Source organism: Emiliania huxleyi (genome assembly GCF_000372725.1).
Source record: "Emiliania huxleyi CCMP1516 chromosome Unknown EMIHUscaffold_149, whole genome shotgun sequence".
Lineage (NCBI taxonomy): Eukaryota > Haptophyta > Isochrysidales > Noelaerhabdaceae > Emiliania > Emiliania huxleyi.
Window position 1 is genome coordinate 11,072 of NW_005201102.1, and position 23,946 is coordinate 35,017.

At 64.7% G+C, this 23,946-nt stretch overlaps 4 protein-coding genes across 4 annotated transcripts in view; all 4 read right to left on the reverse strand.

Annotated features, from left to right (window-relative positions):
- EMIHUDRAFT_228592 (hypothetical protein) overlaps positions 1-1,743 on the reverse strand; it is a gene marked incomplete at both ends in the record, with an annotated part of 3,493 nt that extends 1,750 nt beyond the window's left edge. Inside the window, 2 exons of the mRNA XM_005786796.1 lie at positions 975-1,194; positions 1,342-1,743. Coding sequence (XP_005786853.1) covers positions 975-1,194; positions 1,342-1,743 — 622 coding nt within the window. The remainder of the gene's footprint in view (positions 1-974; positions 1,195-1,341) is intronic.
- Positions 1,744-5,041: 3,298 nt separating this feature from the next.
- EMIHUDRAFT_44366 (hypothetical protein) lies at positions 5,042-6,079 on the reverse strand (the record flags this gene model as incomplete). The annotated part of the gene is made up of 2 exons (XM_005786797.1): positions 5,042-5,533; positions 5,741-6,079. Coding segments are annotated over 2 exons (831 nt in total), but the record flags the coding sequence as incomplete, so codon positions are not given.
- A 3,189-nt stretch (positions 6,080-9,268) lies between these two features.
- Positions 9,269-10,358, reverse strand: EMIHUDRAFT_111272 (hypothetical protein; the record flags this gene model as incomplete). Its single annotated transcript, XM_005786798.1, has 4 exons — positions 9,269-9,377; positions 9,458-9,603; positions 9,658-9,921; positions 10,035-10,358. The coding sequence occupies 4 exons, from the start codon at positions 10,356-10,358 to the stop codon at positions 9,269-9,271; spliced, it is 843 nt and encodes a 280-aa protein (XP_005786855.1).
- A 3,059-nt stretch (positions 10,359-13,417) lies between these two features.
- On the reverse strand, positions 13,418-22,755 carry EMIHUDRAFT_429357 (hypothetical protein; the record flags this gene model as incomplete). The annotated part of the gene is given in 23 exon segments (XM_005786799.1): positions 13,418-13,499; positions 13,519-13,645; positions 13,904-14,065; positions 14,164-14,451; positions 14,520-14,577; positions 14,645-14,892; positions 15,100-15,170; positions 15,216-15,337; positions 15,427-15,548; positions 16,022-16,120; positions 17,682-17,753; positions 17,935-18,078; positions 18,823-18,944; positions 18,969-19,008; positions 19,309-19,587; positions 19,669-19,884; positions 19,926-19,994; positions 20,062-20,157; positions 20,389-20,541; positions 20,595-20,693; positions 21,623-21,883; positions 22,093-22,308; positions 22,408-22,755. The coding sequence occupies 22 exon segments, from the start codon at positions 22,753-22,755 to the stop codon at positions 13,574-13,576; spliced, it is 3,357 nt and encodes a 1,118-aa protein (XP_005786856.1). The 3' UTR covers positions 13,418-13,499; positions 13,519-13,573.
- Positions 22,756-23,946: the final 1,191 nt, after the last annotated feature.

The following is a 23,946-nucleotide window of genomic DNA, read 5'->3' on the forward strand; positions in this document are numbered from 1 at the left end:
GTAGCATGAGCAGATGAGCGTCGACGCCACGAGCCGAACAAAGTCGCGCTCCTCCGGTATTATAATCAGGGCAGGCAGATAGGACGAGGGTGAGCGTCAGGCGGGGGGGGGTCAGGGGGGGGTAGGGGTGGGGTCGGGGTGGGGTAGGGGTGGGGTGGGGGTGGGGTGGGGGTGGGGGTGGGCAGCGTCTCCGTGCTGGAGCGGTGCGTCCGTCGTCCCCGCCCTCGGGCAATCTCGGGCACTCTCGGGCAATCTCGGGCAATCTCGGGCACTCTCGGGCAATCTCGGGCACTCTCGGGCAATCTCGGGCACTCTCGGGCAATCTCGGGCAATCTCGGGTGTCTGCCCCACCGGCCTCGCTCGTCGGTCGGTGGCGGATGAGGCATTCGGCGAGCAGGTCGCCTACAGAGAGAAAACGCCGCCCCGTCAGAAACCAGACAGGCGGCCGTGAGGAGAGCGGGCGTCTTGTGCTGAGTGTGCCGGTGTGTCGAACCAGTGTGGGCCTCCGCCCGCCGCATCTCTCTCTCTCTCTCCCTCACTCTCTCTCCCTCTCCCTCTCTCTCTCGCTTCCTCCCTCCCTCTCCCTCCCTCTCCCTCTCCCTCTCCCTCCCTCTCCCTCCCTCTCCCTCTCTCTCTCTCTCGGGCGCCGTCGTCAGCAGACTCAAAGGTGTGCTGCCTGCGCGGCGAGAGGAGGCAGATGGGAGGAGGCGGCGCTCTGCGGCGCTCTGCAGTGAGATGCTCTGCGGTGCTCTGCGGTGCTCTGCGGCGCTCTGCGGTGTCGGTGCTCTGTGCAGCGGTGCGTGCCGTGCGGGGCGCGTGGCCGCCTCACGGCGTCTGGTCTGTGCCGCCGCCCACTCGCCCCGGTGCGTGCCCCGCGCCCGAGGTCTGTGTGTCTAGGCCTAGGTCTGTGTCAAGCGGCAGTGCCTCCTCTGGGGTGTGTCTAGGCCTAGGTCTGTGTCCACTCCGCAGCGCACCCCGCCGGGCGGCTAGGCGGCAGTGCCTCTTCTTCCGGAAGCCTGGGGCGTGTGCGGCGCATGCTGCAAGGCGATGCCCCGAGGCAACCAGAGGCCTGCTGCCACTGTCTACAGGCCTGCTGTGCGCTGCCATGCATCTAGGGGTCTGCTGCAGGAAGAAGGCGCGGTCGTCCCACGCAAGCAGCCGGGTGGTCACGGCGAACCGCTCAAAGCAGCGGACCTGTTCACAGCCATGGGTGTGAAGAGACGCTGTTCACAGCCGCGTCGTCACGGCGAACCGCTCGAAGCAGCGGACCTGTTCACGGCTGCAGCTATGAAGAGAGGCATAGGCACGAGGAGGGGCGTGGCGCCGAGAGAGCCGAGCCACCGGCCGCGTCACGCGCAGCGTCGAGGCGGCGACGACGAGCCTGACCGGCGGCGAGCGCTTCCTGCAGACCGCCCACACGCCGTTGCGCATCCAAAACTGGCGCTGTGCGTAATTGACAAACCGCAAGTATTTGGCGTGGTTCATACTCGCCGAGTGGTCCAGGTCGGTGGGCCAGCAGCAGTAGCGCGTGCGATCGGGCTCTCCCACGTCGGCGCGCTGGCGCCGCCAGGCCGCGAGCAGCTCGACCACCAGCATCCTCAGGTAAAACTCGATGTCGGCGCAGTGGACGGCGGCTAGCAGCGCAGCCGCGGATAGGGGCTTGCGACCGACGCAGCGCAGCGATATCAGCGTCGAGAGACCAACCGCGATCGCAGTGCTCGTGACGAGCGTTTCCGGCGCCATCGTCGGGTTGTATCGCCAGCGTTTTGGGCGGATATTCTATCGAAAAGAGAAAACCGAGCGGCGTGACTGCACTCCGACCCGCCAATCCGGAGGGCCAGGACCGGAGGGCCCCGGGCGAGACCTGGAGTCAACTGTCGGGGGAGGGGAGGATCGAGCTGACTCGGCCTCTGCGAGTGGAGTCGGGCCGTGCGAGCCCACCGGAGGTAGACCCGTCGCGGCGGCGGCCGGGGACCACCGCGATCTACGGCAAGGGGAGCCACGGCCCTCCGAGCTCGATGAGGGGCCAGCGGAGGGGAGGGGCGAGCCGAGGACGATAGAGAGACCGCGGATGCGGGCGCGACTCGTCGACCAGGGAGAGCCGGCCCGACCTCCCTGGGCGGGGAGGCGACGCGACCCTATGCCGCCGTCCTCGCCCGGGGAAACCTCGGCCGGGCCGTCGACACTCTCGGAACCGGTGGAGCCGGGAGAAGCCGGCGAAGACGAAAGGCGGCAGCGGAGAAAGCGACACCAACAACGAGGGAAACGACCACACCGGCCGTCGTATGACGCTCGGCAAGCGAGCAAGAGAACGAATCGGGGGATGGCGTGGGCGACGCGGCTCAGTTCAACGGCCCAATCGGCGGCCGGAGGCAGTTTGGCGGTTGATGGTGCGAAAGGCGACGTCGTAGGGAGCGACGTTGTAGCCGCTGTCGTGGGAGGCGGCGTCGGCGATGGAGCCGACGGATCGCCGTCAGCCCCAACGGCAGCGCGCTGTTCGTGGCAGACTTCTGGAGCCACAAGATCCGGCGGGTGGAGGTGGCGACGGGCGCGGTGACGACTGTCGCGGGCAGCGGCGCCGAAGGCAGCTCTGATGGCGTGGGCGGCGCGGCGCAGCTCTCGCGCCCAGTTGGCATCGGGCAACTCCGTGCACTGACGGTCGGCCGTCAGAAAACACGCCTCCGTGGCTCGGGTTACACCAATCCTCGCTACCCAAATTTCTTTTTCTAAAAGAAGCCTCCCCGCCCTCGCCAATCACGCCGCCGCCCGCCCGCCTCCTCGACCTCCCCACGGAGCTTCTCGTGCGCGCCCTCTCTCGCTGCGACAGCCCCGCCGACATCGCTCGCGTCGCGGCCGTCTCGCTCCTCTTTCACGCCTCGCTTGCGGTGCAGGGCATCCGCTTGTGGGCGCAAGAGCGCGGCTTCGAGCTGCCGGCGCACCCAGAGGGCGAGTGCTGCGCCGTGCGGTGGCTGTGCTTCGCTGCGTTGCTTTGCGAGTCCAACCCGCTGGCGAGGCTGGCGGCGGGCGATCTGCACAGCGTCTTCATCGACGGCGAGGGGTGGCTCTCGTCGTGTGGCTCAACGCCGTCCTGCGCTCCAGGACTGCTCGGCCACGGTGAGGGCGTGACGCGGCTCAACACGCCGACCCGCCTCCCTTACCCGCTGGGCGGCGAGCGTGCTGTGAGCGTGTCGGCTGGAGATGGTCACAGCCTAGCCCTCGCCGCCAACGGCAGCGTCTGGAGCTGGGGCGGTGGAGGTGCTGGCCAGCTGGGCCACGGCGACGAGCAAGAGCAGCTACTGCCCAAGAAGATCGAGGCCTTTGCTGGCCAGCGCGTCGTCGCTGTGTCGGCTGGAGAACATAGCCTCGCCGTAACCACTGACGGCGCCGTCTGGAGCTGGGGCGGTGCTGCCTATGGCCGGCTGGGCCACGGCGACGGGCAGGACCAGCTGCTGCCCAAGAAGGTCGAGGCGTTACCTGGGCAGCGTGTCGTCGCTGTGTCGGCTGGATACTTCCACAGCCTTGCCCTCGCCGTCGACGGCGGCGTCTGGAGCTGGGGCTGGGGATGCGAGGGCCGGCTGGGCCACGGCGACCAGCAGCTGCAGCTGCTGCCCAAGAAGGTCGAGGCGTTAGCTGGGCGGCGCGTCGTCGCCGTGTCTGCTGGCGAATGGCACAGCCTCGCCATCACCGCCGACGGCGCCGTCTGGAGCTGGGGCTATGGAGCCTTTGGCCGGCTGGGCCACGGCGACCAGCAGAACCAGTTGCTGCCCAAGAAGGTCGAGGCGTTGACTGGCCTGCGCGTCGTCGCTGTGTCGGCTGGAGGCGCCCACAGCCTCGCCATCACCGCCGACGGCGCTGTCTGGAGCTGGGGCGGTGCTACCTATGGCAAGCTGGGCCACGGCGACCAGCAGCAGCAGCTGCTGCCGAAGAAGATCGAGGCCTTAGCTGACCAGCGCGTCGTCGCTGTGTCGGCTGGAGCCCGCCACAGCATCGCCATCACCGCCGACGGCGCCGTCTTCACCTGGGGCAAGGGCGAGGACGCCTGCCTAGGCCACGGAGAGGACCTTTCGAACCAGCTGCTGCCCAAGAAGGTCGAGATGTGGGCGCCGGGACGATGAGCAGGCAAGGGGGGGCAAGAGCTACGCGAGGCAGGGGGCAGGCTATGGGGCCAACACAACACACTTGAAAGTTACAACACGTATTGAGGCCATCGTGGCGCCGCGTTCCCATTAGTTCCGAAATTCCCACATCTTGTGTGCAGCGGACAGCGTCCCGGCGCCGGTGCACGAAGCGTTCGCTCGTGTGCCGGCGCGCGCGCGAATTAGGGCTAGAGCCGTATGTGAGAGTCGATCTCTGTCTGTCCGTCGTTCTCTCTTCCAAAGAGTCGGAAAAAGAAATCGCAGTACCGGCTTCATTAGCATTGGATCGCGTGAGATGCTCGTGTCGTCACACAGCTTTGTCAGTTGTCAGGTAGAGGTACAGGTTTGTCCTTCACGGACCTCAATGCGGCGTTGAGCGACGGCGCCGCTGCAGTCGGTGGTGCCGACGTACGGAATACTCGCGACGGTCGTGTTGTTGTAAATCCACGGTTCGTCGCCCGAACCGTAAATCGTTACCTCATGGGGGCCAAAGGTGCACGTGCACACAGAAAAACCCAAGGTACAGGTGCATGTGCATGTTTTTTGGATGCAGACGACCGTTTGCGGTTTGGGGTCACTCACACCCGCACGAGGTAGGCGGCGCGCAGCGCCGCTCTCGCAGCACGCAGGCTGTTTTTGACTGTTTCTGCATTTTGTTTTTGTTTTCAGTCGAGCCGGGGCCCGACCCCCTCAGACTCTGTCAGAGGCGGGGCGGGCGGGCGCCCACTGACCCAGAGATCAAAAACGCTCAGCCCAGGGTAGTTGCTGCAAATTTGGGGAGTCGTTGAGTTGTTTGGACTTTTTAAGACCGCAGGGCGGGGACCTGTTCCTTTTTACCCATCTCCTAGTAGAGGTGTCCGTTTTATTTATTAGAGGCATCTTCAGTACACCGAGGGTTGTTTTTCCTCAGCGAAGTCTTCAGCTTTCAAGATCGTGAGATCGTCTCGCGTCGGGCCATCAATGGCTGCGATTCGAAGATCACGCTTCCGCATCGCAGCCTCGAGAATGCTACGCACATCGCGCGCATTACCTGGTAAAGGCACGCTGAGTTTTTCACTCAGCGCACGCCGCGCCGCACCATCATCCTTCTCATCCAGCTTATTCTCATGCCAATCCATCATGTTTTTCGCTATCTTGAGGAGCTCGGGTGGTTTGTAGTCGGGGAAATCAATCCGGTTGTGAAGAGGGAAGCGCGAATCCAGGCCACTGTTCTCCCGAAGCAAATGCTTGATGTCCCGATTGTTGGGCTGCTCCCAGTAGCCGGCGAGGATGATAGCCAATTTCCCCCGGAGCTTATCAGCTAGCGCCACGAGCTGGGTGATTGCCTCCGTTGAGTAGTCTTCGCCGCCTTTCATTGGGAGGAGTGAATATGCCTCGTCCAACATGAGCGTACCACCCTCCTGCACAGGCCGATAGTACTCCGATAGTACTTTTGTCTTGTTGACCAGGATGAAATGGGTAGAGCGCAGAGCAGTGATGTTGAATTTGTCCCAATCAGCCGGTTCGAACTGAACTTGCGAGGCTTTTCTCCTTGCAAGTTCCTTTGCAAGATCAGGGCAGTCGAGCTGGTCCTCTTCTGGTTTGCCCGGCGGAGTTGGGCCGACATTCTCCCATTTGAGGCCTGTGCACATGGCAGACAAGAGTACCTCCTTTGTCTGATGCGCAGTGCTACCCAACGTGGTGCCGCATAGTGCTGATCGTGCATTTTCATGGATAGACAGCTTGGCAGTAGGAACAGCACCTATGCTGTGCAGAAGACGTGCGACGATCTCAGCGACGGTTGATTTGCCCGTACCAGGATTCCCGATAAACAGCATGTGGTTCCCCACGGGTCTCCTCTCAATGCCGAGCAACTCTCGGCGCTCCGTCGCAATCGCAGTCTCGCATAGCATTCGGATTTGGCGCTTCACCGGCTCGACCCCCACGAGCTGACCTTCGAGCTCGGCCAACGCGTTGTCCCGTGCCACCATGAGCTTCTTGACAGTGGGAGGGTCATTAGCCAGAGAGCCGTCGATACGTTGTCTCTTTGCACTTGGCGCAGCTGCATGGGGGCTCTGGACGAGCCATGGCGTGTCAATTCTGGTCCCCCCAACCACTTTGAGCTCGAGCTTGCCGCCCTCCACCCGCTGGCCTACAAGGTGCTTGAGGTCGTCCATGCTTCCAAGCGTCATATGGGGTATGTATCGACCCTTCTTCATGGTATCGGGGTCGCGCATACCCACTAAGACCGACCGCTCGAGTTGCGCTCGCAGCTCTTGCACAGCGTGGCACGACACGAGAGCTGTTAATTTGTGCTTTCCTAGCTGTCCGGTGCATGATTCATCATCGTTGAGTTTGAGGAACGAGGCCTGGCCCGGGCCGCGTCTTGCCGTGATAAATGCAGCCCTCGTCCTGAGGCGAGCGATGTCCTGTCCAGTGAAAAACGCTTCAAAGACCAGGCTCGACTGGCGTTTCAGGATTTCGTCCACTGCTTGCCAAGCGTGGCTCTCATCCACGCCAGTGTACACGTCAATCGTCACGTGCCAAGGCGACGTCAGATTGGGAGGAGTGGAAGGAGGAGTAACAGAAGGATACCAGATGAGCGCGACTGTCGGCATCTCTGCGAACGCGCAGGAAGGCGATGACAGCGACGACTTGTAATGTCCGCCTGCCGACGTCCTCCAAGCCTCCGAACTCCCGCACGAAAAAGAAGACGTTGCTGGCACTTTTTCTTTTTTCGATCACTTTCATTTTCTTCTTTATCATAGCGCTCGATGAGCACGCACACGACATGTACGCCTTACCAGAACCACTTCCCCCACACACGCTCCCACTGCACGAGACGGCCTTCTGCAAAGCGCGACGACGAGGGGAAACCTGGTACGCGGGGCCAACCCTCGGAGAGTATTCTATGATGTATCTTATTCCGGGGCCCGTGTGCGGGGAGCGAACCTTAGCGACCGCCCAGAAGCTTTCTGAGCGAACCAATCGGGCCAGGATCATCAGCATATGTCCCCTCCACAACATCGTGGGCGTTTGAGCGGTATTTGAGGAGCACCGCCACTCTGAAGTTCGGCCGGGTGGTCTGCAGACCCCCCCCCCCGGAGCAGCAGAGGCTCCGTGGGGTCGAAAAGTCGACGCTGGGAGTCGCAATCGTCAAACCGTCGCAACACCACGCGGTACGCACGTACCGCCCACATCCCCTCCACCGCTGAGCAGGCGCAGATCGACCGCCGGGCCGCGTAGCCGTTGTTAAGGAGCGGTTTTTGGAGCCGTACGAAGAGGTCCCAGACGGGCGAAGATGCGGTTTTTCGACGACCACACGCGATTTGGTATCTGGTTTTTGCTAAAAACGGGCCGCCTAGTGCAGCATCACTAGTACAACACGCAACCACACTGATAGCTCCACACTAGCCAGTATAGGCGAGAACCGACGGCGTCACGGTCGCCGGAGTGGACGCACTGCACACACACTGTGACCGTGTCGACGGTGTGACAGTGAGCTGACACAATCGTCGGCGCCGCGCTATCGCGGCGCCCCGCAGTCTACATGCCTCAGACGCACCCCTGAACGCGCCATGGGCGCGCAGATACACCGCAGCGCCGAGGAGAATCCACACCTGGCCGGTCCCGAGCCCCGTCCTGGGCCTCCAGGCGGCCGAAGATCGGCGTTCGGGCGGGATGAACTTGTCGGAAATGGAGCAAACTTGGCGCGGCTCGCCGCTCGCGGTACCGGGTGAGCCTGGATAGGGCAAAATCTGGGGTGAATACGAGGGACAGAGGTCGCAATTTTGTCGCGCAAGTTTGCGCGGCGTGGCGCTGCCCCGCTGCCGAGGGCGCACCAACCCGTGGCGGCGGCATTTCCAGCCCAAATTGGGCGTTCCGTGCGCCTTGCCGGCGAGAGTGGACGGGCTGTGCATCGTGGGGGGGGTGAGTGGGAGGGAGGTGGTCGTGTGCCTACTTTGTCGGCCGCGCGCGAGGAGAATTCTGGGTGTGAGGCGCGCAGGAGGCGAGGGTGGGCGCGCCGGCGGTCGAGCCGCCGAACAATTCGACGTGGCGCAGCTCCGTGCCGGCGGGGACGACCAAGCACATGATGTCGGCGGCGGTCGCGCGACGAGCGAGAGCCGCAGGGGCCCTCTGAGAGCCAGGCGCCGAAAAGCAGCGTGAGCGGCGGCCGCGATCAGCCACCTGTGGGCGGCCACCGGGGTGACGGTCAAGCGCTGCCAGGGTTGGATCCGGTGCGTCTCGTATCACTGGTGGGCTGGGTATGCAGCAGCGGCGCTCAAAAAGAGGAAAAAAAAGCGACAACTGTTCTGACTGTCAGCTTTCTCGACGCACCGTGCTCGGCCTCGCTGAAAAGCTGGCTGGTGGTCGCGCGCAGCGCGTCGGCGCGGCTCCGACTGCGGACTGGTTGGGCACCTCGGCTGGGTCCATCGGCAAGAGGCCCGCGCCGTCGGCCAGCCCCGCGAGCGCATGGGCGGCCGGCGCTGAGCGGAGGACGGCGGGGAGATCTCGAAATCTTCGCACGAAAATCACAAGGCGCCGAGGGGGGGGTCCGAATAAGATACATCATAATTCTTTAGCTCCGAGTAGAGGGGGCGTTCCGCAGCTAGGGGGACCCACAGCGCGAGGGAAAAATTCCGCCGCTGGGGGAAACCCGGAGCGCAGAGCCAACCCTCGGAGACCCGTGTTATGGCCCTGCGACTGCGCACCCCCCCACGGTCGAGGAAGAGGGTGCGTTCTGCAGTTAAGGGGTAACCCGGTACACGGAACCATCCCTCGGAGACGTGTTATGGCCCTGCGACCGCGCACCCCCGGGGCTAGGGCTCTCTAGCCCGTAACCCGATGCCGAGCGGGTCCGGCCAACTGGGTGCGCTTCTCAGCTCCCCGGTCCTGGGCGTGAGGTTAATGACCGCACTCCAAGTGCTCCAAGTGTGCGCCCCCCTCACTTAGCTCTTAGGGGTCAGGGCTCTCTAGCCCGTAGCCCGATCCCAATCATCCGGCCCGCTGGGTGCGCTTCTTAGCTCCCCGGCCCTGGATGTGCGGGTAATGACTGCACTCCAAGTGCTCCAAATATGCTAAAATCTCTCTCCCCCCCAGCCGTAGCTTTTGGCGCTTGGGCAACGATGTCACAAAGAAACCCGGGGACGCAACTAGCGCTCGCTCTCGCTCTGCGGCGCCTCGCGCTCGGTGGCCCCTCCGCTCTCCTCCTCGCCGCGCCGCATGAAGCGCAGCCCCTCCTCGTCCACCCGGCTGAGCTGCCTAACGAGCGAAGCGGAGCGTGGTGAACGAGCCAGCGAGCAGGCAGCCCCTCCTCGCCCCCCGGGCTGGACCTCGCCCACCGCGGGCTGGGGTGCCGCGCGTTGATCTGCGCCTCGAGCCAGCTGTACTCGGGCCGCGACGGCAGCGCGCCCTCGTGCAGGATCGTGCCCTCCGACCCGTCATCGAGGAAGACGAACGCGCACCAGCCGACCCCGTGCTCGCCAACCTACTCCTCGCAGCTTCCGTTTGACGCGGGGCCGCTCTTGCTTCCTCGGCCGACCCCTTGCTCGCCCGCCAGCTTGACGTCCTCGCCGCGGCAGGCAAACTCCTCAAAGGCGAAGCTGCACTCGTAGCCCCTCTCAAAGACGACGGAACGCGCCTCGCCCCGCTGCCAGAGCGAAAAGTCCTCGAGCCGCTTGAACTGCGGGTTGAGCAGGCAGAGCAGGCGGTCCGCACCCGCCATCCCGTCCACCTCGCGCAGCCTGCCGAGCTGGTCACAGCCCGCAAAGAGGCAAACCGCGGCGTCCTCAGCTGGCGTGGCGCCCTGGCGAGGACAACGAAGCAAAGTCAACACTGCACCACACATCGGTCTCGCGCCCGCAGCCTGTCCGCTGCCTGCGCCAGGACGAGGCCGCACGCGTCCTCCGCGTCGAGCACCTGGTCGGTGATGAGCCGCTCGCTCGCGCCGGTGACGCCCTGGAGCAGCTCTCGGGCGAGGCCGAGAGCGATCGGGTACTGCTGCTTGAGGCCGCCCGGCCACGGATCGAGGTCCTCCGGCGCCGAGGTGCCCTGTATCGGCACGGCTCCGAAGACCTTGTACGAACGCTGGTCGTCGGGCACAACCAGCTTGACGATCTGGCGCCTGACGCCGGCCTGTGACGCGCGCGTCACCGCCGCCGCCGCCCGCCGCACCATCTCGTCGGGAGAGCGCGGAATCGTCAGCACGGCGCCCAAAAACGGCACGCAGAGAGCGAAGAGCATCAAAGACGCCGGTGTGGGTTTTTGTGTCACACACTGTCTGTGCTTGTGCGTCTTGGCCGGGGTCGGGCGAGTAGGGATCCGACGCACACGCACGCTCTCTCGAGCCTGGAGAGGGTACCTGGGTGGGCGGGGCCTCTACTCGCCAGGTCCGGGGTTGTGTTTTTCTGACAGAGATTTTAGAAAACCAACCAGAAATCACGACTCTCACAGTGTTTGGGCTCGGCAGCTTGTCAGCCCTCAGCCGAAGCTGGGGCCGGTCCCGTAGCCGACCGAGAGAGCCCGCGCCGTGAATTCGACGCCGTCGTGGGGGCCTGCGGAGAGGCCAGCGAGGTGGCGATCGCTGTACTTCATGGTCGTCATCAAGTGAGTGACCGGCTGACAAGCCAGAGGTCGATACTCTGCTCTCTGGACGACCCATAGGTGATAGGATGCCACGAATGCCTGAAGGAGAGGGAGGCGAGGCCAGAGGCAGGCTCAGCTGCTCTCGGGTGATCCCGCTTTGGTGGCTGAAGGACCCGATGGTCCTGTCACACATTCGTGTTCCGAGTCGTGGGGGTAGAAGAATTCGAGGTAGAACGAGTCAGCACTTCCTTGTAGTACAGCGGACGCCAAACTCGCCGGCAGCATCCGCAGGGAGGCAGCATATGAGGCACCAGTTTTGTGGAGAGCTCGACAGCTGCAGGCAGCCGCGATGGCAGAGTCGGCCGCGGTTCGAGCGAGCAGCTTTTGGCTGCGGGATCGAATCGCGGAAGGCTCATGCCCTCGCGGAGCGACGCGGGTCGCGCGGCGCGCGCGTGTGCGAAATGCGACAAAAGACGAAAGACGACAGGCGCCTGAGCGCTGTACGCCTGAACTTTTGTCGCCGCAATCGCCACCGCCGCCATCTTGACGAGCAGCGCGAGCGCGCTCGTCGGCGGCCAGCCGTCGCGGGCCGGGCCGAGCCCGGCCTCGACCGGCCGCGCCGCCGCAGCAGGCCGGGAGGCCCACATGGCGGCCGACCAGCTGATAAGGAGTCTTCAGAAACTGTCGAAGGCGAGGTCGAACTACCAGCACCGCGGCAGCTCCGGTCTGACTCTCTCTCCTCTCTCGACCCCATCTCTCTATCTATACGGAGGCGCCACTCACCTTCCTACATACATACATACGCCACTCTTGTTTCCGGGCGGGAACATACTCGTCGGAGGCGTACGCGGTCCACTTCGAGACCATCGAGGACGTCTGTGCGATCATCTCGGCGGAGCGACGAGTTAGTAGGAGCGGAGACGCGTTGCTTCCGCCTGGTCGATCATCTTGGCGCCAACGCTGGCATTGTGGCAGCTAACGTTCGCCGGACGCGCTCCTTTGCGTCGTAGACGTAGTCCCGGGGCGAGATTCCGAGGCGCTCGCACACCTTTTCAGTGGTGACGCCGTCTTTACAGCGGGAGACGATCGCCCGAATTCGCGGATGTTGACGACGGCTCCACCGGATCCGCCGTCTTGGTCGTAAGGCTCGAGCGCGGCTCGCTCAGAGCGTCTTGCTCGCAAGGCACGAGGGCTCGCTCAGAGACGCGTGCGCGTGACCGGGTCCTATTGTTGACCCCGACGCCGGCATCGGCAGCAACAGCAGGCGCAGCAGCGGCTGGGTCGTTGGAGTCCGCGGCAATGTCCATTCCTGAGTGGAGCACTTGGAGCACTTGGAGTGCAGTCATTAGCCTCACATCCAGGGCCGGTGGGCTAAGAAGCACACCCAGCGAGCCAGATGATGGCATCGGGATCGGGTTACGGGCTAGAGAGCCCTACCTAGCCCTGGGTGGGGGGTGCGCGTTCGCAGGAAAAGGGCCGTAAAGTAAACACGGGTCTCCGAGGGTTAGTCCGCGCTTCGGGTTTCCCCTAGCGGCGGGGCGCCCCCTCTACTCGGAGGCAGCTAGCAGACACCAGACTCGTACCCACACGACTCGTACACTCTCACTCGACCTGGCCGCACCGGCCCCCCCCGGCCAGGACGCCTCATCCCCCCACCCCGCTCGGTCCTCTCTCCCGTTCGCTTTCCGCTGGTTCGGCGACGGGTGCGGAGCCCGCCTCCCCCTCTTCTGCTTCTTCGGCCGTGGCCCCGCCGCCGACTCGTCTTCTCCGCCTGATCCCGTTGACTCCGCGGGCGGCGATCCCGTGCCCAACTCCCCGGGCGAGGGCGGCGGCGTTGCCGTTGGGTCGTGTCGCCTCCCCTATTGGAGCGGTGTCGGATTTCTTATTTCCCGGAGGGGGGGGGATACTGACTGACTGGGTCGACGGCCGGCTGGGGGACCTACATGTACTTTTGGGTCAGAAAGAAAGAAAGAAAACAGACAACCCAAGGGAGGGATGGGAGGACGGCACGCCGCCACCACACAGGGATTTTACTTTTGGGTAAAGAAAGAAAGAAAAAGGAAGAAAGAAAACAGACAACCCCAGGGAGGGATGGGAGGACGGGGAAACAACGGGTTTTTTTTTATGATTCGACGATTCTCGTCATCGGCGATGCGAGCGATTCCCTTTAAGCTTGCTCGAGAGCTGACCCTGATCGCGACCGTTGGTACATCACCGCCGGTTTCCTGACCGACGCGCACGAGAACGGCGGAAAGAACGATGTGAGGCTCTTGGTGGGCGAGATGAGCGCGTTCCGGCAGATACATCGGCCGCAGCGAGGCTCGCTCGTAGTTGCAAGCTGTAGATCTGCCATCGACACCCCTACTCCTCATCAAGAGAAACACAGCCCTCCATCCGGCGACAACTTTGATCAACGGGGTTGACTTCTTGTCGCCAAGCACGGCGGCGGCGGCCACTCGCGCTTCATGTGAGCCTCGCCTGCCCTGCCGTCCCCCGCCCCCTTGCTGAGCCCTTCCCTTGACTCCTGCCTCACACACTCGAGCCTCGTTCGCTTCCAGGCGCTGCTCACCAAGGACCTCAACGTCTAGTCGTGTGGGTGGTGCCGGTCATGCCGCGCCGCCCACACGACCACTCAGACTCCACACACGGATAGCTCATGACTAGCTGTGGCCGCGGGCGGGGCCGGGGGAACCTTTGTGGGTTGAAAAAACATTTATCGGAGCGGCCCTGATAATTTGCGTACAAGCCTGAACACCTCGCTCTGCTAATGAGCCGCAGCACCTTCGCGTCCACTGTCCCGCCTGTGTGGCTGTGTTGTGAAACTGTCCCCGATCCGCGAAGCGCGATCCCTCCGAGGCAGCTCAGTGGACATGTCAGTGGAGGCGCGCCAGCTGCTCGATGACACGCGAGAGCTGTTCGGCGGTCATGTCGAGCCCAGCGACGACCTAGGCGCGGTGAGGTGAGGTCAACTCTCCAGACACAAGCGGAGAGGGCTGCCAGGCAGCCCTCTCGCAGCTGCACACATCTGAAGAGAGGAGACCCACAGCTTTGAAAGTGCAAGGCCCGGTGTGCGTGAGCGAGCGAGCGAGCGAGCGAGGCGAGTGTGCGTGCGTGCGAGTGTGTGTGTGTGTGGGGGGGGGGGGGCGTCTCTGTTTGTTTTGTTTTGCGTCTCTGTTGTGCGTGGTGTGTGCGTGTGGCACGACCTCCTCCTTCTTGCGCGGCGGCAGGTCGAGGAAGGCCTCGATCAGGTCGCCGTCGATGAAGCCGTGCGCGTCGGCGGTCTTCCGGTCGTTGACGAAGGAGCGCCACGACGCGTGAGAGAGCCCACCCACCCCCTTGACGACGCGGGAGAGCGCCGTCTGCACCTGCGCGGACGTGTCGCGGACGTGTCGCGGACGTGTCGCGGGCGAGTCGCGGACGCGCTGGGGAGAGGCGAGTCGCCGGGGAGGGGCGGGTCGCGCGCCTTTGCGAGCCGCACGTACAGCTCCTGCGGAAGCGAGGCGACCACGCCGACCACGCCGTTGACGGAGCCGTACAGCATCGTCGGCAGCGGCTCCGCGCCCGCCTCGCGCATCTGCATGGTGAGGGAGCCGCGGCGGAAGCGGTTGACGAACTCGCCCAGGTGGAACTCGCACACCACCTCCAGCCTGCCCCGCTCCTCCTCGGTGGGCGCGTCGGCCCGCTTGCGAGCCGCGAAGAGGTTGAGCGCGTTCTCCGCGCCGAGGAAGGTGTCGTCGTCGAGGAAGGCGACCTAGGGTTAGGGTTAGGGTTAGGGTTCGGGTTAGGGTTAGGGTCAGGGTCAGTCGTCGTCGAGGCGACCGCGGTCATCCAGTTGGCGTTGACGTCGCGCGCCAGCTCGGTGAGCTCGCCCGCGGACCTGTTCACAGCTAGAGGTGTGAAGAGACGCTGTTCACAGCCAGAGGGCACCAGCTCGCCCCGCGGACCACTGCAGCAGCGTGATCGACTTCATCAGGTCGCCCACCAAGATGAAGTCGGCGCGCGCTTGCACGTACAACACCAGGATGTGGCCGCAGTGCTCCGCCCGCAGCGCCAGCCGCGGCGCACCCGCCTCCCACTCGAAGAGCTGCAGCTTGTTGTTCACGCCGGCGAGCAGCAGGCCAGACGACAGCTCGGCGAGTGAGTAGACGGCACCGCGCACCGCCGCCTCGTGCCGCAGCTCGAGCGAGCCCTCCTGCAGCCGAGGTGCGGCCGAGGTGCGGCCGAGGTGCGGCCGAGGTGCGGCCGAGGTGCAGCCGAGGTGCAGCCGAGGTGCAGCCGAGGTGCAGCCGAGGTGCAGCCGAGGTGCAGCCGAGGTGCAGCCGAGGTGCGGCCGAGGTGCAGCCGAGGTGCGGCCGAGGTTGGTGCAGCTCGAGGCATAGCCCTCCTGCAGCTCGAAGACGAGGATGCGGCCAGAGGTTGGCTCCGGCTCGTCGGGCAGGATGTGCGCAGTGCCAACCACGATGTAGCCGCCTCCGCCGCCGCCGCCGAGCCCGCCCACGCTGCTGCCGGCGGCACCCTCGGCCGCCTCCTCCTCGCCGAGCCCCGACACGAGGATGGAGAGGCCCGCCTCGTCCGGAAGCAGGTGCGCCGACGCCAGCTCCGCAAAGGAGGAGTCGTCGAACACGCGAAGCTTGTACCTGGCGGGCGAGGAGCCAGGGGGTGAACCAGGCCGAGCGAGTCGGAGGGGCCGGAGGGGCCGGAGGCGTCGAGCGCGCGCAGCTCGCACCGCTCCGTCTCCTCCCCCCCGGGCACAGCCCGCTCGCCCGTCGACGTGAGCAGCGCCAGCGCGCGCCGCGTTGGCAGAGGGGCGATGCGGCGCGGCTGCTCGCCGAGCCGGTAGGTGGACACCTGCGGCGAGAGACAGCCGAGGCCACAGCCGAGATACAGACGAGATACAGCCGAGATACAGCAGGGGTCACAGCCGAGATACAGACGAGATACAGCCGAGATACAGCAGGGGTCACAGCCGAGATACAGACGAGATACAGCCGAGCCGGTAGCCTCAGATACTGCCGTCGGCTGTCTCTCGGCCGTCTCTCGGCCGTCTCTCGGCCGCCTCTCGGCTGCCTCTCGGCTGTCTCTCGGCTGCACCTCTGTATCTCGGCTGCATCTCATCTGCATCTCGGCTCCACTCTCCTGCGGCCGGCCGTACGAGCCGCCTCCCGAGATACTCGGGTGATCTCGGGTGATCTCGGGTAAGCTCCTGCGGCCGGCGGTACGAGCCGCCTCCCGAGCGCCGCGCGGGCGACAGCACGTTGCCAAGCAGCAGCGACTCCTGATGAATCAAATCCCCCTGAGCAGCGACGGCAGGAGTGACTAACACTGCCGAGCAGCCGCGGCTCCTCGTCGGCGGCGGCGAGGCAGCCCGGGAGGGCGTAACACGAGAAGGGCGCGAGGGCGTGAGCTGCGGGCAAGTTGACCTGTTGTCAACGGCACCCTCTTCTCTTCTCTTCTGCTCGGCGTGAGCTGTGGGTTGGCCTGCTATCAACGGCACCCTCTTCTCTTCTCTTCTGCTCGGCGTGAGCTGTGGGTTGGCCTGCTATCAACGGCACCCTCTTCTCTTCTCTTCTGCTCGACGTGAGCTGTGGGTTGGCCTGCTATCAACGGCACCCTCTTCTCTTCTCTTCTGCTCGACGTGAGCTGTGGGTTGGCCTGCTATCAACGGCACCCTCTTCTCTTCTCTTCTGCTCGACGTGAGCTGTGGGTTGGCCTGCTATCAACGGCACCCTCTTCTCTTCTCTTCTGCTCGACGTGAGCTGTGGGTTGGCCTGCTATCAACGGCACCCTCTTCTCTTCTCTTCTGCTCGACGTGAGCTGTGGGTTGGCCTGCTATCAACGGCACCCTCTTCTCTTCTCTTCTGCTCGACGTGAGCTGTGGGTTGGCCTGCTATCAACGGCACCCTCTTCTCTTCTCTTCTGCTCGACGTGAGCTGTGGGTTGGCCTGCTATCAACGGCACCCTCTTCTCTTCTCTTCTGCTCGACGTGAGCTGTGGGTTGGCCTGCTATCAACGGCACCCTCTTCTCTTCTCTTCTGCTCGACGTGAGCTGTGGGTTGGCCTGCTATCAACGGCACCCTCTTCTCTTCTCTTCTGCTCGACGTGAGCTGTGGGTTGGCCTGCTATCAACGGCACCCTCTTCTCTTCTCTTCTGCTCGACGTGAGCTGTGGGTTGGCCTGCTATCAACGGCACCCTCTTCTCTTCTCTTCTGCTCGACGTGAGCTGTGGGTTGGCCTGCTATCAACGGCACCCTCTTCTCTTCTCTTCTGCTCGACGTGAGCTGTGGGTTGGCGTGCTATCAACGGCACCCTCTTCTCTTCTCTTCTGCTCGACGTGAGCTGTGGGTTGGCCTGCTATCAACGGCACCCTCTTCTCTTCTCTTCTGCTCGACGTGAGCTGTGGGTTGGCCTGCTATCAACGGCACCCTCTTCTCTTCTCTTCTGCTCGACGTGAGCTGTGGGTTGGCCTGCTATCAACGGCACCCTCTTCTCTTCTCTTCTGCTCGACGTGAGCTGTGGGTTGGCCTGCTATCAACGGCACCCTCTTCTCTTCTCTTCTGCTCGACGTGAGCTGTGGGTTGGCCTGCTATCAACGGCACCCTCTTCTCTTCTCTTCTGCTCGACGTGAGCTGTGGGTTGGCCTGCTATCAACGGCACCCTCTTCTCTTCTCTTCTGCTCGACGTGAGCTGTGGGTTGGCGTGCTATCAACGGCACCCTCTTCTCTTCTCTTCTGCTCGACGTGAGCTGTGGGTTGGCCTGCTATCAACGGCACCCTCTTCTCTTCTCTTCTGCTCGACGTGAGCTGTGGGTTGGCCTGCTATCAACGGCACCCTCTTCTCTTCTGCTCGACGTGAGCTGTGGGTTGGCCTGTTGTCAACGGCACCCTCTTCTCTTCTCTTCTGCTCGACGTGAGCTGTGGGTTGGCCTGCTATCAACGGCACCCTCTTCTCTTCTGCTCGCGAGGAGTCAGGGCAGGCTCGCACCGACGAGAAGAGCAGCTGGCCTGCGGAGGCGTGCACCAGCGCTGGCCGCTCGGAGCAGCAAAACACGAGCGGCTCACCTATCGGGAGCCTCTCTCACGGGTGCTCCGCGCGTTCTCGAGTCTCCATGCGGAGCAGCAGAGCACGAGCGGCGCGCCGTCGTCGGCGGTGTACGCCACGAGCGAGAGCGGCTGCGTCGCGAGCGGAACAGCCTAACTCAGAGAGAGAGCTCTCGCGGTGGACGTCGCACACCAACGAACGAGTGGCTCTGTCGGCGGCGTGGCGACGCGGGGGCCGCCTTTGGCGCGCCGAGCACCGGCGCGGCGTCCTCCGCGGTCGGCAGCGGGAAGTAGAGCAGCTTGCCGTCGCCGAGTCCGCAGAGCAGGTACTCGTGCGGCGCCTAGTCTCGGCTAGGAAGTGTCTAGGAAGTGTCTAGCAAGTGTCTAGCAAGTGTCTAGCAAGTGGCTAGCAAGTGTCTAGCAGGTACTCGTGCGGCGCCTAGTCTCGGCTAGGAAGTGTCTAGGAAGTGTCTACGAAGTGTCTAGCAAGTGGCTAGCAGGTACTCGTGCGGCGCCTAGTCTCGGCTAGGAAGTGTCTAGCAAGTGTCTGGCAAGTGGCTAGCAGGTACTCGTGCGGCGCCTAGTCTCGGCTAGGAAGTGTCTAGGAAGTGTCTAGCAAGTGGCTAGCAGGTACTCGTGCGGCGCCTAGTCTCGGCTAGGAAGTGTCTAGGAAGTGTCTAGCAAGTGGCTAGCAGGTACTCGTGCGGCGCCTAGTCTCGGCTAGGAAGTGTCTAGCAAGTGTCTGGCAAGTGGCTAGCAGGTACTCGTGCGGCGCCTAGTCTCGGCTAGGAAGTGTCTAGCAAGTGTCTGGCAAGTGGCTAGCAGGTACTCGTGCGGCGCCTAGTCTCGGCTAGGAAGTGGCTAGGAAGTGTCTAGCAAGTGTCTAGCAGGTACTCGTGCGGCGCCTAGTCTCGGCTAGGAAGTGGCTAGGAAGTGTCTAGCAAGTGGCTAGCAGGTACTCGTGCGGCGCCTAGTCTTGGGACGGCCCTCTCGGCTCCTCTCGGCGCAAGCTGTCTTGCGGAGGGGGAGGGAGCGGAGTGCAGCGCCGCGGCGGGCGCGTAGAAGGCGAGAGAACGCGGGACGACGCCCTTGTCTCCGAGCGGGGTGGTGCCGCAAGGCGCGAGCGAGGGGAGCGAGAGGAGAGACAGGGAAAACGACGTCCACGAACCGACCGCCGCCAGGAGGGGCTCGCCGCCGCACGCGCCTGCTGACGGCGGACGCGGTCATTCACACTTGCTCCTCGGCAAGACAGGCCGCAAGGGCCTTCGCCGCTGCGGGCCGCGCCTCCCGAGTCCGTCTCCATCGGCGCCTCCGCGTCGGACGCGTCCAAGGACGCGTCTGGCGGGGAGGGGGCGGCGGCGGGCGGGCGCAGAGCGAGGCAAGCGACCTGTGAACAATCAGGTGTGAACAATGAGGAGTCACGAGCCTGCTGACGGGCGGGGAGGGGCAGGGCGGGGCGAGGAGACCTCATGCTCGAACGCGCGTGTCGCGAGCAGCGCGATCGGCTCGCCGGCCGCCGGGTCGCACCGGAGCAGCGCGACGGTGCGGCCTATGCCTCAGCTTGCAGCAACGATGCCTGCGAGTGCTCTATGCAAGACCCGGAGCAGCGCGGCGGTGCGGCCGGCGGTGGCGAGGAGGAGGGTGGTGCCGTGCGCGGCAGCGAGGGTGATGGCGGCTCCGTCAGGCGGCGACCAGACCCCGAGCTGAGCGAGGGAGGCGGCATCGAGCAGCAGCAGGCAGCGCGACGTCGCCTGCACAATGGCGGCGCCGCCGGCGAGCGAGGCTGCAAACACAGTCGCGCTCTCCGTGTCGAAGCCGCCCCCCTCCTCCACCTCGGCCAGATGGTCGCCCTCCTCCTCGTCGCGCGCCATCGCGAGCAGCCTGTTCACAGGGGGAGTGGCTAGGAAGCGGCCAAGGAAGTGTCCAGGAACTGTCCCCCTCGCGAGCAGCCTTGTCTCCGACACAAACGACAGCACCAGCCGTGCCGGGGCGACGCCGCCGCCGCTGCCACCGCCGCCGCCGCCACAGCCGGAGGCGTGCAGCGACCACATCGCCTTGACGCCGGGCAGGGGGAGCGACGCCCGCTCGTCGAAGGCGACGCCCGAACGGACGACGCGGATCGAGCCTATGCTAGCTTCCCTCGCCCCCTCCCACTTGCGGGCGAATGCAGCCGAGGGACGGCCCGCACGGTGCCGTCCCGGCGCGTGCCCGAGCAAGTGACGACCTGCCCCTGCCCCTGCCCCTCGGGGTCGAGGACCTAGACACTTCCTAGACACCTCGCAGACGCTTCCTAGGCACTTCCCAGACAGTTCCGGGTCGAGGACCGCGAAGTCGACGATCGGGCCGAGGTTCTCCCACCTCGCCAGCTCGGAGAAGTAGGAGCCGTCCTCGTGCGCCTCCGTAGAGAGAGAGAGCAGCACCTACCCACGGCACGGGACTGTCCCGGAACTGTCCCGGAGGTGTCCAGGAAGTGTCTAGGAAGTCGAGGGAGAGAGCAGCACCTGCCCGGAGCTGTCCAGGAACTGTCTAGGAAGTGTCTAGGAGGTGTCTAGGAAGGAAGTCGAGAGGCTAGAGCAGCACCTACCCACGGCCCTCCGACGGGTGCGCTAGCGGTCCGGGCTCGTCCTCGCCGCTAGAGCGAGAGCGGCCACCGCGTCGGCGCAGCTCGAGCCGAGGTAGACCACGCCGTTGTCGAGGTAGCAGATGGCGGACGCGGCGACTGTCTGGCCAAGCCGCTCGAGCGTGAGCGACGTCACCTCGGCGCGGTCCGTCAAGCCGATGGCGAGCACGTAGAGCGTCCCCGCCTATAGGAGGTGTCTAGGAAGTGTCTCGCAAGTGTCTAGGAAGTGTCTAGGACGTGGAGCGTCCCCGCCGCGTCGGAGAGGAGCCACCGCGTCCCGTCTGGGTCCACGCGGCCGTGGGCTCGGAAGAGAGTCGGCGCACCCGACGCAGAGACCTGTGAAGGTGAAGGAGGGGGGGGCGTCCCGTCCCTCCGACGACTCGCCGGAGGCTCGAGCAGACGCAGACGCAGACGCAGACGCACCTGGTGCGCGCGGACGGCGCCGCCCGAGTGGCACGCGACCTGAAGTCACAGCGGCGCGGTGTGAGCGGCCCTCGCGCCCTCGAGGAGGTGTGAGCAGCCCGAGCGGCGAGTTGCACCGAGTGCTCGGAGAGGACGAGCACGCCTGTAGGAAGTGTCGAGGAGGTGTCGAGGAGGTGTCTAGGAAGTGCTCGGAGAGGACGAGCACGCCTGTAGGAAGTGTCGAGGAGGTGTCGAGGAGGTGTCTAGGAAGTGTCGAGGAGGTGTCTAGGAAGTGCTCGGAGAGGACGAGCACGCCTGTAGGAAGTGTCGAGGAAGTGTCTAGGAAGTGTCGAGGAGGTGTCGAGGAAGTGTCTAGGCAGTTCGACACAACGGGCTCCTTCCTCACCCGCTCTGTTCGCTCGGTGACGATGGGCACGAGACTACCCGAGACTACCCGAGACTACCCGAGACTACCCGAGACTACGGCCCCAGACTACGGCCCCAGACTACGGCCCCAGACTACGGCCCCAGACTACGGCCCCAGACTACGGCCCCAGACTACGGCCCCAGACTACGGCCCCAGACTACGGCCCCAGACTACGGCCCCAGACTACGGCCCCAGACTACGGCCCCAGACTACGGCCCCAGACTACGGCCCCAGACTACGGCCCCAGACTACGGCCCCAGACTACGGCCCCAGACTACGGCCCCAGACTACGGCCCCAGACTACGGCCCCAGACTACGGCCCCAGACTACGGCCCCAGACTACGGCCCCAGACTACGGCCCCAGACTACGGCCCCAGACTACGGCCCCAGACTACGGTTGCCTCCGAAGGGCAGCGCGATGAGCTGCGACGCCGACGCCTCGACGGCAACCTGCGGCCAGACACGTGCGCAGGTCTTCCGAGCGCGGTGCTGGCCTCTGGGGAGGAGGACGGGGTGGGGCGATATACACATATACACTGCAGTCGACCTGCGGCCAGGGGCCGTCGGAGAGCGCCTTGTCCCGCACGGAAACCTCGTGCGTCTTGAGGTAACGCTGGTGCTTCGAGTCCTCGTGCAGGGTGGCGAGCGTCGGGCGCGGCGTGCCGGCGAGGAAGCAGAGGTCGAGCAGGTACAGCTCCTGCGCGGGAAGGGAGTTGCACGCGACAGGGACGACGGTCAAGCCGACACTGGCATGGGAGGGAGCGAGAGGGCGAGCAGGCGCCGCTCCTCCATGCGCACGTTGAAGGCCTCCGAACGAAGCGTGCCTACGGCCGAGCGTCCGAGCCGGGTCCGAGCCGCGTCCGAGCCGGGTCCGAGCCGGGTCCGAGAAGGCGGCCGCAAGCCTACGGCCCGAGGGGTCCGAGAAGGCTGCTGCAGGGCTCCGGCGGCGGCGAAGGCGTCCGGACGTGGCGCGCCTCCCGCGAGCGCGGGGATGATCTTGAAGAGGCCGTCGTACATGTGAAGCCCGAGCAGCCGGTGCTGCGGGTCGAGGGCCGCGATCTGGCCGCAGTCGCAGGGGCGGCCTGTCTTGTCGGAGACGTCCCCCGCCGCCTTGGTGACGATCTACGGCGGGGCGGAGGGGGGGGCGGCGCGGCGTGGTCATGCCCACACGGCGGCTGCGGCTGTGCGTCCGGACAGAGCCTCCGCGTGTGCTGGCGCGACGGCCGCGGCGGCGCTAGAGGCGCCAGCACTAGGAGGCGCAGCGCTCGCCTCTCCGCTCTCGGCGTCGTAGGCGAGAAGCGCAAAGCGGTAGCGCTCGGTGGAGAGGAAGATGAGGTCGGGGTGGCCGGCGCCGTGCGGGCGCCACACCTCCAGCGTCGCGACCCGCCCGTACAGCGGCACGTCGAGCAGCGGCCGCAGCCCCTCGCCCGAGCCGTCGACTGCGTGGACCTCGAGCCGCGTCGACTTTGCGACAATGAGGTTGAGGTCGTCCGGGCCGGTGAAGGCGGCCGTGACGGCGTGCGATACGGCCGACGGACGGTGCGCCGTCACCGTGTAGTTCCACGACATTGGAGGGGAACTTAGCGGAACGGTGGAGGCTCTGAGGCTCCTGGCGCGAACGGCGCTTTGAAGTGGGAAACCCGGTACACGGAGCCAACCCTCGGAGACCTGTGTTTACTTTACGGCCCTCTCCCTGCGAACGCGCACCCCCCCCCCCTAGGGGTCAGGGATCTCTAGCCCGTAGCCCGATCCCGATCATCCGGCCCGCTGGGTGCGCTTCTTGTGTGCCAGTCCGCGCCAGTCCGCGCCCTTGTCGTGCCAGTGTGCTGTGAGAGAGGCTTGTATCTTAAGAATTCTTTCTCAGTTCCCCGGCCCTGGATGTGAGGCTAATGACTGCACTCCAAGTGCTCCAAGTGCTCCAAGATTGCTCGCACGATGAGCAGGACGACGCGGAGGGTGGGCGCCGGGATTGGGAGGAGGACCTCGGGTTCGACACCAACCCGATGCTGCTCCGCGCCATGTGCATGGCGTTCGAGTGAACGCCGTGCAGGCAGCCCGTGCCTTTTGGTGTACCCCGTCTGTACCGCGTCCTGATGCCCCCGCCCGAGTTCATTGTAGTAAAAAACCGATTCTCGGCATATAGCTGCGACGGTGTATCATTCACTTTGGATATGCAACGGAACGGTGGCATAAAGTGAACGATACACCGTCGCAAAACTGCATTGATTGGGTCTCGAGTTCGAATCCCGCAGTCAGTTCGACTCGGCGCAAAAAACCCAGACGGGCGTTGTCACTGCCTTAGCGTTCACCTGCTATCCGCCGGTGCCCAAACCGGATGCATCTCCGAACGACCCCGGAATGCAGTTTTGCGACGGTGTATCAGTCGCCTTATGCCACCGTTGCATATCCGGATATGCAACGGTGGCATAAGGCGACTCATACACCGTCGCAATAGCCGAAAAGCTCGCGCGCGCGCTGGGGATTTGTTACAAGGACCGGCTCTCTTCAAGCTGCACTTTCAGCTCAAAATAAACGGAGCAAAAGCCGCAGGAGGTCGCGCGCGCGCGCGGAGGCCGCGAACCGCATAGGTCTATGCCACATTCGAGACCCCATATGCGACAGCTCGAATCCCCTCTGCTCGATTTCGTCGTGCGGCCGTCCTGTTTATAAAAGTGAAACCGCCTCGAGCCCGAGCCCACCAACCAGCATGGACGATTCCGTGTCAATGGGGGGCAGACGTCCATCGTGGGATGACTTCCT